Source organism: Parasteatoda tepidariorum, chromosome 9 (genome assembly GCF_982258835.1).
Source record: "Parasteatoda tepidariorum strain Cologne lab strain chromosome 9, Ptep-v5.0, whole genome shotgun sequence".
NCBI lineage: Eukaryota > Metazoa > Arthropoda > Arachnida > Araneae > Theridiidae > Parasteatoda > Parasteatoda tepidariorum.
The window spans coordinates 102,837,003-102,858,001 of NC_141763.1; the positions used below are offsets into that span (position 1 = coordinate 102,837,003).

The following is a 20,999-nucleotide window of genomic DNA, read 5'->3' on the forward strand; positions in this document are numbered from 1 at the left end:
CCAATTAAATTTGAACGAAAACTGATTCAGCGTGATAATAAACCCAAGCCTCTATGCTGTAACGTTTACACGTCTTTTACAACCATGTGGTTAATTGCAAGTATCTAATTGATAATCATATTCTTAAAGATTCATATTGTGTGGATAAAGTTTTAAATTATTTTTACTTAAAATTAAGATTTTTGTGTACACATTGATAGCAAATTGAGTACTCAAAGTATAGTTCGTCGCTAACTACGATTTTTCCATCTGTCCTGATTGTCTACGAATTTTGCATTGAAAGAACGGTCCGAAAGTATTGATCAAACCAAGTCCCAGTAGGACTTGGAACAATGTGTGTCGAATTCAGCAGATGGGGTAGAATAGTCCATTTACGATTAAATGGAATATTCTACCCCATTCTTATATTCCATTACGATTAGTTTTTCTCCTATCCATGCCTCTTTCTACCCATGCCTACGTCTCTTACAGGTTTTAGTTCACCTATCCATGCCTCTTGACAAAATTCTAAAATATTTTTTTTATTTTTTACATTTGACCCGAATCTTCGTTAAATAATGCCCCAAAATTTTGATTCTTTGGCCTTAGTTTATGTTTCTTTTTCTTCATGCCAGACCAGTTTTGGTACCAGCAATCACACTAGTTGAAATAAGCCTCCATATCCATTTACCCTCAAAATACTATGTAATTTCCATAGTTTCATTTCTCTTAATTATTTATTAAATTCTCTCTATTATTTTAAAGAGAAAAAAAGGAATGTAATCCTATTTTAATAACTTAGAATGAGAGAAAATTGGCCCATAACTGCATGAAAATAATATAAACACAGTCACACACACACATAATGGAGAGATGGAAGACACACAAAATAACAAGAATATATTTACTGTAAGAGTGTGACTTATGTTTTCCATGCAATGTTTCAACTTAGTTCCTAAATCCGACCTTTTCGTCGTAATTACTATTTTCATTTTATTAAATTTAAATTAAACTAAAAATTATAAATATCCGAATATCTTTATCCACTAATTCTTTCATTCATATTATAATCTGAATTTTTTTTCATGGTAAATCTGAGATATGGCGCACTGATAAATCTTACAGGGGGCGCTCCTAAATCCATGTTCCCTAAATCTATATTCAAAAATTTCTTTCAATGTTAGAGCTAGATTAATAGTTGAATTTCAAATTTTATAAGATTTCAGAAAATTTACACGATATCGTAGCATTAAAATTATTTGCCATTACAGCTGTTTATTTAAGGATGATTTTTGAACGGTTGATTCAAAGTTGGTAAATATAAATGATAAAAAAAAATATGAACAAGTCAATTTATTTATTTACAGTTGTTGCTACGGTGTTTATCTTATTCAAAACTCTTCCAGAGCATTTATTGGTTTTTTACTTGTTTATTTAGCCGTGTTTAAGGTCATAGAAATTCCATCACGAAAGGTTGAAATACATTAATAGGATGGTTAACTATAATTTTGTTAGTTATTTTTTTCCGAAATGTCATAGAACAGGCGAATTTTGTTTTAGCATGCGGTAAAACATATTTTACCTTTACATTTCTTATTGTGTGTTATTTAAGATGATTTGTAATTTGTGTTAAGGTAAATGGCATCCATAATGAAACTTTAATTTCCTAAAAATTAATACCAATACAGGATCTAAACGGTAAAAATTCAAAAATTATTTCGAAAACTGGAAGATTTTTCTCTTGTTTTAAAATCTGAAATTTCGATGTTCGTTGTTTAAGTTATTCTAAAAGTTGTTAACGCGATTTTGTTTTAATTGGCTCAAGATATTCATATCAAGTGGAATTGAAATGTTATTCTACTTTTTGCACCTTTTTATAGCACTAACAAAAAAAATGTTTTTCCTAAATGATATTAGTTTTGTGATACATAACATATTTATAGGAAATTAGAGAAAAAGTTAAATGAAATAGAATATGAATTCGAAACACGACTTTTTCAGAGGACATCCTACATTCATTTGTGCTTTTCTGTGAATAACTATTTATCAAAACAAAAGTGTTGCTTGTATTCCGGTCGTATTTCAGTTAACTTTCTCTCTAATTTTTTTCCATATGTATTTGAAAACAAATGGTGGTATTTTGCTATTTAACCGCTTTCCCAGGTTTGACATAGATTTTACTATATTTTTTGCATGTTTGTCTTTAAACTGGCTTTTAACTGAATTTTATTTAAGAATAGGATTGGATTTCTGCGATACATAATGTACTATATTTACACAGTTTTTTGAAATTAACGTACTTAGTGTATATTTATTAGAATCCTTGGCGGAAAGAGATCAAAAAAGTATGCATATTGGAAGTGATAAATTAATATCTATGAAAGGAGAGAAAAAAAAACGCTACTGAAATTTGACAATCATTACAAGTAAAAATCTCCAACTAACAATTTTTGACAAAATTTTATTATATTTCATAACCGACGTGAAACAGCCGACCCAGTTCAGAGTTGAAGACTCATTTTATTATTTTTTTATTTTTATTTTCAAAATTTAAAGGGATCTTCCGTTTTAATCCTCCCACATTTTTCTCCCTAAAAATTCTAAAAGTTCAACTTTGAAAATTTTATACTGAACATTTTAATAAATACGGAAATGTTAAAAATCCTTACTGTTAAATATTGTTTCGAGGCGTCTTTGAGTTTTATCTAGATAGTAAACAGATTTTGAGGCTTCTGAATCGCAAATCAAACAAAAAAAATTTTTTACGAAATATTTCTTTCTCTCTTTTATATGTAAAGTATGTTTTATTATGAAATATTTTTTTGTAAATAATTTGTTTGTCATGAGTTTGTCAGTTTTTTTTCCACTTCTGGTTGCAAAAATATAAATTACTAGAAATAAATACTAGCTTGGTTGAGAAAATTTGAAATAATTAGAGATTAGTAGAAATTTCTCGAAATTGTGCGATAAATAATATGGTTGGGAAAATCACGTTTAAAATACTTAAAACAAAAATTAGTTTGAAGCGATTATTCGTTAGAGCGCTAATTGAAATAACAAATTGTTATAAAAAAGATGCTTTTGGAATTTCATACTTAACTTTAGAATTTATTACAAAACAAACGAAATTTTTTCTTAGTTTACAATTCAGTCTTTTAAATTTTGCTCTTTGAAACGAAAATATTAAAGGAATCTTAGATTAAAAGACAAAAGTCTATAATTGACGTGAGCACTAGCTAATATTTACCAGCAAAATGTCATATTGAAGTTGAGCTAAGCTTCTCTACATAAGTTAGATTGTTAATTAACGATAAGTTAATTAAATACAGAACCGTATGGCACATCGAATGTGTTGAAATATAATCCTTTCTCGTATTTTATTTAACTTAGATTTATTATTAGTTTATGTATCTTATTGTAACCGTGATATATTCTTGTTTTGTGTACCTGGCAACTTACCTGGAATAATTAGTTTGTTTATGTTCCACGTGGCTTCGTGCCTGTCTTTGTGTTAAGTCTCTATGTAAATATATAACGAAAGAATTAAAATCGTTGAGAAAGAATCTTTCTTGAGGAATATAGAATGTGTCACTTGACGGGCTTGGCTTACTCGAAATATGATGGAAAGAACAGTTGCTAACGTAAACAAATGCCACGTTTCAACAACCCATCAGAATCGAGATACCACATACTACGTCACTTGCATGTATCCCAATGACAAATGACACTTATGTTGCCTTCCTTGTTTGCGGTATCTTTTTCCCTCCATGATTCGTGGAGTGACGTATGTGACGATATTATTTTTAAATGTGAAGTGAAATTATTATCATAAAATAGGTTTAAAAAGGGTGATTTGTAAACGATTCTGTAAGTTAAAAATAACATTTATTTCACGAAATGGAGTAAAGTGAAACCGATATGAAGTATTTCGGGAATATTATCGGCACAGTAAAAATACAACTTATTTGAGAAATTAAATATGTTATTGCAACGCGAACTCGTTAAAAAAAATTTTGAAGTTTTTCTATTTCAAAATCAAACGACTTTTTGCGAAATCTTTTTTATTGTATATAAATTAAATAAACTGAGTAACAATCGAAGGAAGTATAACTTACTTATTGACTTTCTCTCCCGAATGCTAACAAAGAATTACGAGGATAAAATAAAATTCTCTATTATTATAAAAAAAAAAAAAAAGTGCTTCTTTTCAGTTTTCAAGAAGTCTCAAAAGCATTTTCTCCCCCATAGATGGAAGAGGCTTTGTTACTCGAGTTTCATCTTGATGTGTGTTTTCCCCGAAAAGAAAACAATATTCCCTACGCTGGGGATAATATGAGAAAAGGTTCGAGAAGGCAGGAGAAATTTCTTCCCCTAGTTTGCAAAATGTTCTTTGCATAACAATGTGCTTTTGGATGGAAGTACGTCGTAAATATTTGCTTAGTTCACCCCTTTCTGTGTTCAACTTTATTCTAATTCGAGAAATTTCGCTACCCAAATGATGGGGAAATATTTTTTAAAAAAAATCTTAATGTCAGAGGAGGAATTTTATTGTTACATTTTTATAACTTTTTTTTTATTTCTTAATAACGCTGTTGAAAATATGTTCGTATAAGGAGCCTTATTCAAATTGAAAAGAATATTAATAGGGCGGAAAACGTTTTCTTGATGACAAACTGTTAGTTTATTATTAACATTATTTTAAGCTTAAAAAGCTTTATTAATTCGAATCTTTAATAATTCTCTGCTTGCGTTTTTCAGAAAAAGATATTTTAATTTCTTTAAAATTTTCTCTTTGCGTTACTTCTACGAATAAAAATTTTTCATTTCCTTATAATTATATATTTACGTTATTTTTGGCAAAAATCTTTTTAAATTTTTTTTTTTTTCAATTATATATTTTCGTTTTTTTTTTTTTTTTTTTTTTTTTTTCCAAAGGAGTTTTTTTTTTTTTTTTTTATTTCTTTGAAATTATCTCTTTACATTAGTTTTCGCAAAAAGATGTTTTAATTCCCTTAAAATTATCTCTTAGCGTTAATTTTAGCAGAAAGATCAGTTCATTTCTTCAATATGATTTCTTTGCGTTAGTTTTCGCAAAAAGCTTTTTCCAATTTCTTCTTTATTAATTGCGTTACTTTTCTCTTTAGTAATTTTTTACAAAAAGGCATTTGAAGTTCTTTAAAATTATATCGTCCCGTTATTTTTCTCTAAAAACTTTTTTAATCTCTTTAAAATTATACCCGTTGAACAATTCTTTACAAATTTAACTTGAAGTAAAATTAATAACAATGAAATAGCTACCACAATGTTTTTATCGAGATATTTTTTAAACCGTTAATTACATTTGTGAACTAATTAAAACGCTTGCAGCATTTATGGGGTGCTATTTTTTACTTTGCATTAGTAAAACATTTGCAATACTTTGGAAATACATTTAATAAAAAATACTTGATGCAAAGACTGTTTCTGATCTTACAAAAGTGTATTTAAGGAAGCATTTAGTTTTTTTTCTTTTAGAAACTAAATCATTTAGTCAGTATTTTCTAGTATTTTTTCATTAGTATTTTTTTAATGATTATTTTACTTATTATTTATTATGACTTTACAATATTAAACAGGGTGAGTTATTTATTATAACTTTACAATATTAAACAGTGATAAAATTCCTATTATCATTTACTGCAACATAAACTAAATAGCTCACATTTTGTCAAATGCAAAAAAAAAGAACTTCAGATACATCAACTTTTACAGGCCAGAAAACATTTTTGATTCTTTCTCGATGTATTGTTCACTCTATAGGGTGAAAGATCAATATTTTCTTACTTATCGCGATGAAAATATTGAAAATCTCTCTCATCGTGAATATTTTTTCAAACTAAAGGCACGATATTTGAACTGTAAAAGATATTTTTAAAACTAGATTTTACCATGTGATTTTCACGGCCAATGAAAATGCATCGGCAATGAAGAAAAATTTCGTCATTTTATTTAATTAAACGCATTTATCACGTGATCAAACGGTCTGACTACACTATGAGCCATCTATATTTGTTTTCTATGTAGATATATTTTCCGTACAAAACAACGAGTTAGTTACTAATTTCATTGGACTTGACAAAAACGTATTGTTTCGAAGGCATCATTCATTTAATTCATAAAAATGTGTGGTTTTGTTTAAATATGACAACAAAAAAACGTATTTTTTCTATCTCTTAATTTATATAGCGTTTAGTTAGTAAAATGACTCGGTTATTTTAGAAATTATGGTTAATATAACTGTTTCAGAAACATGTCTCTTTTTCTCCATTTGGGCAAGAAAATAGTGTTCAATGTATGTAAATTAGTTATAAATACAATATCTCCATAAATCGTAAAATATCGATATTTTCTCACAATATATCGCGTTATTAAAAGTTCCGTTATCGCTCAACATCTTTTTTCGTCAAAAGAAGCTCGATATTCTACTGTTATTCTTTGGAAAAGTTACAGCTTATACTCAAAGGCATCCCTTAGTAGTCAATATTTAAGTACCCTCCAATTAATATTTAGAAAAAAGTTTTCCCGACCTCGTGCACGTCAGAATTTGGCAGGATGTAGGGAAAGAAGAATTAATTGAAACTTAATCTATAAGGTGTATTAAATAACAAGTGGTGTTGTTCTATAAAATTTGTAAAAGTGGAAAATGATTAGGCTTAAAGCAATATTCTTCCAGAATAACATCTAAAATACCTCTCGTATCTTTACAATTTCAGTCACGTTTTTCCCTGAAAAATCCAACAATCGAATAACATTTTGGGGAAAATGTTACAATTCGATCTCCAACTACATGATATCATTTTAAAGAACGACACACGTAGAAATTATTTATATCTTTAAAAGAATCGGTTTTGCGATGTGAATTCGCGAAATTATTTTATGAAGTGTCTCTTGTATCGTTACAATTTTTGTCACTTTCCAGAGAGCGTTCCGCAAAAACACAGGGTTCTGCGGAAAGGTCATAAGAGTTCCAGGAAAAAATGTCTTTTTTCTTAGCCAGTTATGTTTTTTTTATATTTTTAAACATGAAACTATATTGACATCTATTCAATAATCCAAAAGTCTGATTAAATTACATAAGATCAATTGAACTTATATCCAATCAGTATTTAATGTCCACGGGCAAAATTCCAAGGAAAGAATTTTCCACGGGGTATGATAAAGATTTTATAAATCGAGTGATTTGCTAGCTTCAGCTCATATAATTTAAAATAGAACTTTCTTATGATTCCTTGGATGCAGATTATCAAAAGTAAAATCAATGTTAATAATCTCGCAATGCATGGGAAGGATTCAAAAAGTATAAAAAATCACGTGTTTCTTACATTGATAACTGGGTACTTGCACTTCAAGAAGAAGACCACGGACACCTACTCATGTGACCTATAACGTCATTGCCACCTGATCATTTTTAAGCAAAATGGCGTGTTAGAGTTGAGCTAAGTTTCTCTACAGAATGTCAATTAACGCGAAGTTAATTAAATACAGTGCCTTATCACACATTGAATTTATGGAAATATAATTTCTTGTCTTCTTATTATTTGTTTATGTATTTTATTATAACCGTGAAATATTTTTTGTTTTGGGTAACTTTAATGCATAACTAGTTTGTTTATGTTCTACATGCCTGTCTTTGAGTTAAATAAAAAATAGATGGTGAAAGAATTGAAATCGTTGTGAAAGAATGTTTGCAAAAGAATATAGGATGGATCATTCATTGATATGACTTTTCATTTATTGATATATCGTGAATGGATGCTTGACGGGCTTGGCTTACTCGAAATGCAATGGAAAGAACAGTTTTTGACGTAAACAAATAACACGTTTCAACACTCAATCGAGATCGAGATACCCGTACTACGTCACTTGCAGGTATCTCATTACACTTTTACAGCGAGTTTCTATAAACTTCAACGGAAACTTTACAAGAACTAATGAAAATATTTTTCAGACCATCGAAATATCGGTTCTTTTTGATGAACTGAACTTCGCATATTATGTTAAATCTGACACTATGAAGTCGCACTATGGAATATGAAGTGGAAATAATTAAAATGTTTTTCCATTAGTTTCCATGAATGTGAAATATGGTGATATAATGGTACACTTCCGTTTTGGAGTGTGGTAAAAAACCCTATTAGCGCAGTCCTACAATATGCACCCATACTAGTGTAATAGGTCCTCATTACCATTACTTATAACTGCAATACCAGTAGTATTTAATACCACGTTTAATTAAACATTACTGGCGTCAATAATAGGGAGATTTCGCAAAATTTATGTTAGCTTCCGTACGCTCATGTGAGTAAGATTTCAAGTAATAGCGCAATCAAGCAAGTGACGCATGCGTACTTCTAGTACGCATGCGTCAGCTCTGGTGAAACTGTGCACGCACCCGTGAACTTATCTAAGTGAAAAGTAAGAGATTTTGTTAAAATCTGTAAGTTAAAAAAGCATTGGAATATCATTTGATCACAAAATCAAAACAAATATGGTTGTAGACTGTTTCCTTAAAGCTGTGGCATACGATTCAAGCTGCTTTGCTCTACATAAGACAGCTTATGAATGAGTAGAGAAATTTTGTAGATTATAGATTTTGATGAATTCAGCGATGCAGATTATTATTATTATTTAAAAAAAATATTATTGAACTTCTATTGATTATTTAACTTCTTTTAACCAAATCGCATAAAATAAATATAATTCTGAAATAGCGAAAATATATCTAGTTTCTTATGAAACTAGTGCAATTATACAACCATAATGTTAAACATTAACCAATTAAAAACATTTTTCTTGAATGAATCAATATTTGTAAGATCACACGATTCTTTTCTTCAAATTCGTATTCCATGTCGATGGTTTTAGTTCGAAGGTAGCCACAAAACAACAGTGTAATGTAAATCACGCTGACGTAACGTAAAGATACGTAGCATCTAAAGGAGCCTGCTCAGTTGCTTTAATCCTACGTTAAGAAGCTTACGTAAAAGTTCGATATCTCTCTATATTTGTACCTTTGAGGAAGGAGGAAGCCCATCGAAATGAAATGTATAGGAAAAATCTGTTGATTATAGTATTTTTTGAGTATCGGGAAATGACCTCAAGCAATAGCATTATGCCAAATGATACCGAATATAATTCATATTTATTTTGAAGGGATGAACTTCTAACAATATGATTTGCTTAACCTGATAACATATAGCCACGAAGAACGGGGAAAAAATATTAAAAAAATAGGAATCAGTTTAATTGTGTCTTTTAGTTTTGTGCATGATTTTGTAGTGTTGAATAATACTTTTTTTCATCCCGTAAGAAGAGCTAGTTTTAAATATAATTAAAAAATCGGAACTAAGATTTCGTAAATGTTTACAATTGAAATCATTTAGCTTCATATTTAATGTTGTTCTAGCGCCGACGGTGTTACAACAATTCGATATGCAGACATATACTCACACACACACGCACGAATTCTTTATTTTATTATAAGCGTAGATTTCCAATATAATTTGTAGTCTTTCTTTAGTAAATATGTTAGCAGTTGTTCTAGTATGAAGTCGGGGTGTCGCTAATAGAAAGGCTTTTATTTAGTGTTCCATAGCTGAAAGGAATTAGGAACCGCTGACACAGGGATCTGTAATTTAAACTTTGCTATCCACATAGCGTCCTAATTCGGAGTGTCGTTCTTAAAAAAATTTTAAAATAGAGAATGAAGCTTTTTTAAAAATAAAAAAAGGACTATTTGTAGCTAATTCATGTAAACAAAGCATAAATTTGACCTTTCCCAATCCCTTATTTTAGTCCAAAATAAACGAATAATGCAAATCAAATAAAAAAAAATATTGGAATTCAATTGATATTACATTTTTTCAAAATTTTGTAATGAATAAAAGTCAAATTTCAATATTTTCGAAATGACCATCATAAGTTGTAATCCACAAACAATAAGATAGATAATTTCACAATACGATAGCAATCATGTATCATAATCGGAGGACACAATAAGCACACAAAATAAAGAGAGTAGAAAAGGCGCCATCTGTGAAAAGGTTTTTGAACTAAAACCTGAAATACAGAAAGAAAAATGCATGCCTAGGAGCAGGAATTTGCTGCAAGAGCTTCTTTTTTTTTGTCTTAGCAGTTTTCTTGATGCAAATTTTTGAAAAATATCAGTCCAATTTAGGACTTGTACATAAAAAATATTGTTTCCTACATTTTTTCCTTCTGAAACTGAATCGAATGAAAGTAAACTATGAGTTGATTGGACTCATAGTTTAGAAGGTAGAATAATATTATGCATAAAAAGTACATTTGTTCTATTAACATCTCTACTTTATTTAGTTTTTTTTAATGAAGCACTTAAAAGTTAATAAAAGCTAATAATCAAATTTCAGCTGAATAGGATGAAAAAAGGTCCTAAACTAACAAAAAAAATTTTAACTGGTAAAAAATTGTACAATTTGTAACTTTAGTGCTAATTGCAATGAATAAAAAATGGGAATATGGAGCTTTCTATCATTAAACATTAAAAAACAAATAAACATTAAAAAACAACCTGAAAGGTATTTTTTTTTATTAAAAAAAACTGAATTCAGGAAAGTAATTTATGTAAATATGCATGGGTTTCACAAATACGTAGAGCCATTACGCATCAGAAACCAGAAAAATTTGAAAGCGCTATTTCGCAGTTACGAATTGAGCATAGCTACCAAAGCAGTTTTCCATATGTAACGACATCCTGAAAAGCAACCAATATCCTCACAATTTTTCGGTGAAACTCCTGAAAAATTTAGGACTGCATTTTAGAAAGAGACCTCAAAAAGAAAAGAAAAATAAGGATGAATTTCTAGATGATGGAAAAGAAACTCTTCTTCTGAAAAGACTTGTTACTATGGAAACGATGTTTTTTTTTTCCTTTTCTTATCCGGCTTGAAAAAGTTTCTTTTCCGGATTTGGAACAAGCCATTGTTATCAGGAACTCTATTTTAAGAACTTCGACTTTCACAAATTGCCCGGACAGGTACCATGAGATGATCTTTCTACTTGAGTTACTCTTACACTAGGTTTTCAACATCTTTATGCCAGAGAAGGAATCATTGAATTTCAAGAAAATATTATACGATCTGTATTAGGGTTAATATGTTTTCCATGTTTAAATTATTTTAAAAAGGAATCAATGTTTATGGAAAAATTAATACGCAAGCATTATTCAACATATTGTGAGACCAGGAAAGTCAGTTTTGTTTAGAAAAAAATTTATTTTATTGCGATATACTTATTTAAAAGAGCGAGGAGGATTTTACTTTAACATGAAAAACATGTAAAAGTTAATCCTCCTCCATTTTGGTTAAAAGTTAGATTATTTCCAGTAGTAAATTTTTAGATTTACCAGACCTTAAATATATCGTAACATCATTATAGATAATAATAAATTAGTGGGGCGGATTTGAATCTAAAGGACAATTCTTTTTTCTAGAATGTTTGATGTAATTATCATTACTTTCTTATCAACATCTGTGACTAAAACTTTGAAAATAATAAGGAATTTCTTGCATAAATTATGTTCTGTTGCAAGCTGTTTGCATCGAAATGTACACCAAATGGATGCCAAGCTCTCAGCGCTAACGTATATCAACATTACCAACTCTTGAAAGGACATTGCACAGCTTTAAACTCATTGAATGATCAATTAGCAAGCTATAAGAATTAATAAAAATGATATCCAAAAATCGTAACAAATGTGCGTCTTTCTGTTAGTAATTAAAGAAACTGAAGGAAAAGTAAATATTGTTTCTTGCAGACGATTTTCTTCTACAATAAAACAAAAGTAAAAACCATTTCTTATCTCGCATTTAATTTGTTGTCAGCATAGGATGTGTCATTTTAGTTGTCCAATCTAAACCAATACTCTTACAACGTCATATTGTTGTTTCTTTTTCAAGAACGAATTTTCTTCTTGTTTATCGAAATATGTTGCCAAGTCTATGATTCCAGTAAAACTACAAATCTAAATGCACGCCAAATGGAGGTCAAACTCCCAGAGCGAACGTATATCAACATCACCATCTCTTAAAACAACTTTGCACAGCCTTCTTTTTGCTTGGTTTCTTAAATCGTGTGAAATGAGGAAAACAAAACTCTTTGAAGAATAAATTAACAAGTAATTAGAATTAATAAAAATGATATCTAAAAAACTGAACTAATACACGTTTTTCTATTTACATTTAACGAAAAAGATGAAAGAATAATAAATATTGTTACTCGTAGACGATTTTCTTTTACAATGAAACAAAAGTAAAAATTCCTTATCTTTCACTTGATTTGTTAATACTAAACATCTTCTTCTTCTTCTTTCAAATCCCCATTTCTAGCCTAGCTAGACAAGGTCCATGAGATTGTTCACCTTCAAAAAGTCTAAAACAAGTAAGGGTCTTTCAATTAGGTCTTGTTTTAAAAGACCGAGGCAGTCCAGTAGATGTTCAGGGGATGCCTGGGCCGAAGAGCACTTGGTACAGAAGGCAAAGCACTTTTCTCCTCCAGAGTACCTCAGTGATTTCAGGTGTCCATAGCGGAGACGTGTGATGGCGGTTTGAGACTGACGGTCTTTGTCAGCTGTCAAACAGCTACCCGGTCTGGTACCCTGGTACCAATTGTGACTGGGTGGAGTGAGCCATGCTGATTGATTTTTGGCTTTAGTAATGGAGAAGAGCTCTGAGGATGTAAGAGACACTGGAGGCGCAGTGGCCTCAGCTGCACCTGCCTTGGCAAGACTATCTGCCATTTCATTGCCTGATATATCTTCGTGTGAGGGTATCCATTGTACATGAATTCGACAATATTTGGAGAGGTGTAAAAGTTTACACAGGATGTTCGTGCTAGTATTGTCCCTCGCTCTGTGCCAGCTAGCCAAGTGCTGAATCGCGCTTCTACTGTCGGTAAGGATCCAAATCTCTTTCGGAATTGAAAGTGACATTATTGAGGCAAGTCCATCATCGATGGAGATAAGCTCGCTCCTAAAACGGAACAGTGGTCGGGATTCATTTTCTGGATCTTAATTTCGCTCATCTGAGTTTTGATGAAGATCCCGCTCCCGGTGTGATTGTCTTCGTCCTTGCATCCATCCGTATATATTTGAACAGCCTCCGTTGGGATAGTGTAGATTCTCTCAAGTGCTGCTTGTCTAAGAACTGCAGGGTGATCATTTTGCTTGTTGACAGCCACCGGGAGATAGGTGGGGAAAGACACCTCCGAAAGACCTTCCGCAGGGTCTATGTTCTGCTTGAGGAAGTGCTGTTCCACGTTTCCAAAAGTTATGTTGGACGAAAATACTTGACTGAAAAGGCTGTTTCGCTCGAGCCTTTGACTCTGTTGCCACTTCGTTAGTAAATCCGAAGTCCTGTTTGTGATCCAAAACTATAGAGTTTACTGTAATATTTTACCATGCATGTCCTTCTTCGGAGGCTCAAAGGTTGTAGGTCAGCCTCAAACAGTACAATATCACCAGGACAGGAATTTCGGAGGCCAGTGATGATCCGCGCAGCGTTGAGTTGGATTCTCTCTAGTTTTTGCAAATTTGTATGGGAAGCACAACTGTAGATAGGGAATCCATATTCTAGAATAGGCCGTAAAAGAGTGGTGTAGTTGCTCCTAAGGGTCGCGGCATCAGCACCCCAGTCTCTTCCTGATATATACTTAAGTATATTAAGACGTTTCTTTGCCTTTAGTACAAGATGGTCGATGTGTTACTTAAGGATCTCTGGATGTAATACAAATCCTAGATATTTCGGGTGTTTTTCAAGGTCACCTTCCACTAAACATACCAACACTTAATCTATACCTATTTCTATAACAACCGGTCAATTGAGCGGATTTTATGTTTCTTGATGCAATATATGAAACGTGGATGTTAGAAAGGAAGTAAACTTAAAAAACGTTATTATAATTAAAGAAAATTGTATATTGCCAATTTTTATGTATTACAAACGCAAAGAATAAGAGTTTTTAATTCATTGCTCGAAGCATTTTTTACATATGCCGGGTGCTTCCATTGTACATTTTCAGAAAACATATTTCTTCTAATTATTATTATTTCTAAAATTCTTATAATTATAAGAAAATATGAGAATTATAAGAATTGTAATTCGCATAATTATTCTTATAATTAATATTATTTCTTCTAAGAACTTGTGCTGTCTTGATTGTTTTTATATTTTTCTGGGTAAAAACTAGCAGTTAGTTAGAAATGGAGTGAAGCTATCAAATTAAAATATTAGCTACTTACCGAAACATTTAGTTTCTGTGACTTTTTCTTGCACAAACATGCCACTCTAAAATATGAAGTACTTTATTGAAATTTGAATTCACAGTTATTCTGATTAAACTAACTACGCAACAAGTCTTCGAAGGAACTCATCGAGTGCAATACGTTGAACATCGTCACTTCTGATCCGATGACCTTGTAAAACAATACATTTTTCTCCCAGTCAAATGACCGGTTGCGGTAGAGATAGGGGACACGACAAGTTTTATTTGAAGCAAACAAAATGCAAAATAACAATAATAGAACTGTATATAATTGTTAGAAAAAATCATCAAGTCAAATGGGCACAAAAACGATTTTCGATGCGAAAGTTCTTAAGCGGTCATTTGACCGGTTATGGTATGTTTAGTGTTAAGGACATGCCAACATAAGAATCGCCATTTTTAGTGGTCCAATCAAATCAAATGCTCTTGCAGCGTCATATAGTTTTTTTTTTCTTTTCAAGAATAAACGTTCCCCTTGTTTATCGAAATATGTCGCCAAGTCTGGGATTAAAGTAAGACTTCGAAACTTATAATCTTTTTTTTAAAAAAAAATGCAATTTTGAGATACACATCGTACTCCCATTTGCACATTTAGTTAAACTTCCCGTCAATAGAATATTTTTCGAAAACTAAGTCTTTTTGTGTGCAGCCATGTTCCAGGCCATGTCGTTGAATTTCTGTCATTCTGACGTGTAAACCATAATCAAAACCCTTCCCATGCAATCCCTAAATAATTGCGGGGTGAAATACCGACTTTGGATGCGACGGATTCAATTCCTCTGCAGCTATAGGGGGGCGGGGGAAGTTTAGTTTAATTTAAAACAATTTAGCAGGATGAAATTTCTCTATATTTCTAAGAAAATTGCCGTAAACCATACATTTTTATTGAGCACCAGTCTCTTTCTCATTGATATTCAAAATCATCACCAACCAAAAATTCCCAGTTGTTTGAAAGACAATATTTTTTGGAACACTTCAAAATCTCTAAATTTTCCCATTTGAATGACGTTCGATTAATTTTAGGATATCCTTGCTAAATCCTAATATCCCTGCTATGGGAAACCCTATAGTCATCCATGGAAAAAGTCAACGTAATCTGTTATTTAAACTTGATATAAATTAATAAGATGCCTATTTATTTGAATTAGCCAAATACTCATGGATTATCTAGATCTAGACTCTAAAAGAATTTTATTATATGTATATGGGTGATTCCTTTTAAACATGACAATTCGGACCAAAAAATTTCTTCAAATTTAAAGTCTTCAAAATAATCTAATTTTCTTTTGTATACTTCTTTAGTTACACTTATTAATATCTTACAGACTGCAGTGCAGTTTATTGACATTTGCTAGAGAAAAAAAAATAAAATAGAAATTCACCAAATCTTGAATGCCAGGAAAATGACATATTACTTTAGAAGTCCAAAAAACAGTCATTTTAAGTTAATAGTAAGTAACTCAACTTAAGCCTTTATGTTAGATGGACCATAAATTGCTTAAATCAATTCTTTTTATCCACTGTAGAAAGAAACAAAATATTTTTTTTTGCTGATATGTACAGAATAAAATTGTGTATAATAATCAGTCATTAAATAAATAAATAACTTTGATTACATCCAAGCATATTACAATCATACACAAACTTGGTATTAGGTTAATATTTGCTTTACCTCCTAAAAGTAATAGCAGTTAAAAAACATTTCTGGTAACACTTCAATGTCCTGGCATTCATGAGCCAGGAAAATGACAGCCAGGATAATGACAAATTCGCCATTTTATAGCATATAACTTTACTTAATTTTATATTTTGACCTAAGACGTTCATATTCTGCAGAAAACAACAGTATTTTTTAAAATAACTCAGATAAATCTATGCAGTTTATGTTATTAATGATTTCGAGAAGCCAGGAAAATGACAACACCAAAACCTACTCTCCTTGAAAAAAGTTTTGAAATAGATTTTGAACCAGAAAATTGGTTCTTTATTCATGCAACAAGGCATGTTTATATAGGAGCGTATCTAATCAATCTATTAACATAAGATATTGATCGCTGGCGCTATCTATTTTGGTTAAAAACCACTAAACAAAAGTAGCCAGGAAAATGACTGATTTTCTTGGGACAAACAAATTATTGACAGAAAAAAATATTTTAAACGAAGTTTTTGTAAATAATACCCTCTGCGTGTATTCTGGAAATGCTTACGCCGGTTGAGATAAAAAAAATTAGATATTGAAAATTTCATGGGAAGTTTTGAGGCTAGTTATTATTGGAAACATTGTTTGTTACATGGCAGAAACATGAAATTTTGAAGCTCAATTAAATTTTTGAACTATACAAAACAGTCAATGCGAGTGCAAAGTCATTTTAAAATGCTAACAGCAATGCTGGGTAGTAATTTTTAAAAAAAAAAATTCTTTTAGTATTATAGTATTAGATCTTGGAGCAAGGGATAGTGAATTGTCATATTCCTTATATGTGCATCATATATATATATATATATATATATATATATATATATATATATATATATATATATATATATATATATATATATATATATATATATATATATATATATATATATATATATATATATATATATATATATATATATATACATATATATATATATATATATACATACATACATATAATCTTTCAGATTCTCATAAGAAAATGTTCCCGTTCCCATCCATCAAAGACTTTTTACAGTCGGGCAAATCAGATCAACAAATCAGCATTTACAAGCAAATTTTATTCCTCTTTCTTAACAGTTCCAAATCTCTGATCCGATTTATTTCCCACTTAACTCTGAAGCAACGCCTCCTTCTACGAGTCTTTTCCCGAACGAAACAAACAATGCGAACAGTCGGCCATTATCCAAATTGCTCTACCATTTCCTAAGAGAAGTTAAAAGTTCTTTTCCCTTTTGATTTTATTCTTTGTTTACCATCTCCCGTCCATCAGGCAGCATTCTAATGTGGTCTGAGGGACACTTATGAGCGACTAGAGATTCTCTTCCTCCTATATCCGAAATTTTGAGTAGAGTTAAAGAGAAATTAGTTAGAACTTGTAGAAATGACTCTTTGAACCGGTGATAGGAGTCTTTTTTAAGTCTTCTTTTATTATTTTTTTAGCAGTTGAAAAAAAGAGAAGATTTATACATAAAAACGGAAGTAAAACATAAGTACACTTTAAAGAAAAGTGTTTTGAACACTTTTATGCTGCCATTATGCACTTTATAAATATTTAAAAGTTAGATTTTCGTTTTATCACGAGCGTATATATCCCAAAAAATAGTGTAGTCAGCATTATTTCTTATGCTTCACATATTCCGTTTCAATGAATTGAATATATATATATATTTTTAAGTAAACAAGCTTTAGAAACAGTGTTCCATTTCCCACATTCACCAAAAATCCTAGATTCTAATATCCAATACTTAAAAAACATTAGAAAGATCAAATTTTATTCTCCACAAGCAGAAACAGTAAGTTCCAACCTCCCCACACATTGAAACTGCACGATTCCTGGATGTTTGAATCATAATGTTCTATTAAGTTCGATTCATTCCATTGACATTAAACACAGCAATATGTATCGTTCACAAACATTAGAAACAACAAGTTCCGCCTCTCCACAAACATTAGAAGCATTAATTTTTTTTCCACTTTCCCTTTTTTTGAGTGAACTTTTTTGCGTCAAATAGTTAAAATGTAAAACAAAATTAAATAAAGCATATTTTTGAAAAATTATGACTTACTATACTTCAACTGGGTGATATGACTGTTTTAAAAAATTAAAACTGAATAATTCAAACAAGTGCTAAAACTTTAAAAATAAATCCAATTTTGGTTGCCAACTTCTATAATATTATGATATTGATAAAAATGTCAATCCATTAACCCTAAAATTTGATCCTTACATCAGCAGCCCTCTTTAAAATATTTCCACAAAATTTTAGTCCAAATTAACCATTAGTATTAGTTATGCAGTATAAAATTTAGTCCAACTTTTTTTTAATAATTTGAACACCGGCTATGAGTTTTGATTTGATTGTTTTCTTTTGAACTAGGTGTAAACCTCCAGGCTCAGGGAATTCCAGAATTTAACTTTGGCAGTTCTCAGCGGGGTTTTTTTTTTCTTCTTTAAAAAAAATCCAAAATTATTAAAAGGCAACTGGCCCAGTTGATATAAAATGTTCCAAATTTATCTTGTAATTGAACTGATGTTTTGGATCGATATTTAGATCCACACTAAATAGACATAAAGAAAATTTCTTAATATATGGCAAATCTAAAATAGTAACAACATGTGTTTCCAAATATCCTTGCCACCAATCTCTAAAGAGATTCAAAGGCAAAACAGATAACTAGATGTTATACTGGTTACCACTTAACGTACTTCAAATGCCTATCACTTCAACTAAGGTGAGGGAAAGCATAATGCAGGTACACGGGAAAATTTGTTCTCAGGTAAATTTGTTCTCTCTCGTACAAAATAAGAACGAATATATGTGTTCTGGATGCTTTTAAGCAGGAAACGTTCTTCTTCATTCACCGCTTTTCTGTACGAACGAAAATCATCTGTCAAGAGGATAATGTTAAATTAATTTTTTTCATAAAGTAGCCATCTCGAAAACGATTTTTATTTTATTTTATTTCACAAGAACAATTCGATCCATTCCCTTCAAATCTTGAATTTTTTGTATAAAATTATGTAAATAAATTGCGAATGTCATTAATTATTGTTTTTAGGATCAAGAGAGTATGGATATGGAGGCCGGGAAGAAGATACGACGTCGTCTGCCGCCCGTGCCTTTGGACCAAGAGCCTACCTCCGTCCCCCTACGTCGAACCAAGGATCGAACTCGCACACTCTCGATGGGTGCAATGCCTCTTTCCACATCCTCAGAGAGATCATGGGACAGGAGGATACCGCAGAGGTATTCTCTCTTTAACATTCCGAACCCTACTTTTTTTTTATATATAATTTTAAAAAGTATCAAAAAATTACTTAAATAAAAACAACACATATCGCGTGATCTATTTTCTTACGCTAATGCTAACTATCCGTGAAACTGTGCATCTAACTATTCACCGCAATACCGGCACAAATACCGCAAAACAGTACGAACCAATTTTAATAAGATTTTTTAATGTCATATAGCTTACTTAAATGCTCCCGTCCCACAGGTCCAGGGTTTTATCTTCGCATCGGGCATGGTTGACTAAGCCTTTCATCCCTTCAGTGGGTCGATAAAATGAGTACCAAGCATGCTTGGGGACTCAACACTGGAGGTTCCGCTTTCGGCTGACCACCCAACCGGAACATTTGCGTCAGCACCTCAGATCCCGAGGTCAAGAAAACTGGGATATGCACAGTAGGCCTTGGCCCTTCATGGGCTGTCATGCCACTGCGTTTAGTTTAGCTAACTAAACTATCATAATACAAGGTCTGGCTATTAATTTCCAGGACTCATGGAATAACTCAGAAGAAAAAAAAGTTAAACACATAGCCATTTAATATTATTCGAAGTAATCCCCATAAGCCGTAATACACGTCTGTGCTCGGCTGTACAAATTTCGGAAAGAAGTTTTAAAGTCCTCTTTTGGAATGCTCTTTATTAGTGACGTTACAGTTTTCGTGAAGGCTTCGACATCCTGAAATCTTGTTTCCTTCAGTGAATTTTTCTGTTTAAGAAACAGGAAAAACTGTGTGCTAGGTCTGGCGAGTAAGGTGGATGCTGCGACTCAACGACACCATGCTGTTCTAAGAATCGCCTCACAGGCAAACGCAATGTGTGGACGCGAACTTTTTCAATTGCTTCCGGCTTGCGTGCGAACTGCGGCCGAACTGTGTGCGGATCATCTTCCACGCTTTTGCGTTCAAAAGCGTTTAAACCATTCAAAAGTTCTTGAGCGAAATAATGCTTCCTTGCCATAAACTTGTTTTAACAATTTGTAGGTTTCTGTAGCTGTCTTGCCCAATTTGAAGCAAAATTTAATGTTAATTCTTTGCTCCATTTCACTTCGACAACAGGAATTTAAGAGCTCCGTTTTAATGCGCCTTTCCACGAGAACCACTCACTTCAGAATGGCGCCGATTGCACTGCACATGCACAAGGAAACACTCTTCAATATGCAATCATTAGCGCCATATTTCGGCTTTTCTTTCTCCTACAGTTACCTCAGTCCTGGAAATTAATAGCCGGACCTTGTATAATCATTTAAACACGTTTTATTGAATTTTAAAATCATGTTTTGCTGTCATGTAAATAAAGAGTATCGTTCTGAAAAATAAATCTTTTTACAAAGTTTTAGCCACCTATAAAAAGAAACACCTCAAAATCAAATTTAAGTCGAATTAGATTTCGAAAGACCATAAAAAAGAAAACTAAAAAAAAAAAGAAATTGTATTAAATTACTTATCCATGCTATTGCATTTCTTTTGTTTTGTGGGAAAAGCGCTAAAATCTCTTTTCGGTCCTCTTAAGAGTCAATTCTCCGAAGCAATAATTCTTTACCTTCTTTAAAAAGTATTGTGCTGATGAATGATATTCCATCATCAAATATTTATTCAGATTAAAATAAAATAAAAATATCCTAAAATCCAACAAGTCGAAAGAATCAAAAGAAGATAAACTATAATGTTGTAGACGCAACTCATGAAGCACAA

The 20,999-nt window shown here is 31.4% G+C and overlaps 1 protein-coding gene across 11 annotated transcripts in view; it reads left to right on the plus strand.

Moving 5' to 3' along the window:
- The window catches only part of LOC107436973 (uncharacterized), a 272,773-nt gene that overhangs the window by 143,907 nt on the left and 107,867 nt on the right, over positions 1 to 20,999 (plus strand). For all 11 annotated transcript variants that reach the window (XR_011637865.2, XR_011637864.2, XR_011637861.2 and 8 more), the window contains exon 9: positions 19,079 to 19,266. Coding sequence is in view for 3 of the 11 variants with exons in the window: in XM_043041297.3 (XP_042897231.1) it covers positions 19,079 to 19,266 (188 nt within the window). In the remaining 8 variants the exon portion in view is untranslated. The remainder of the gene's footprint in view (positions 1 to 19,078; positions 19,267 to 20,999) is intronic.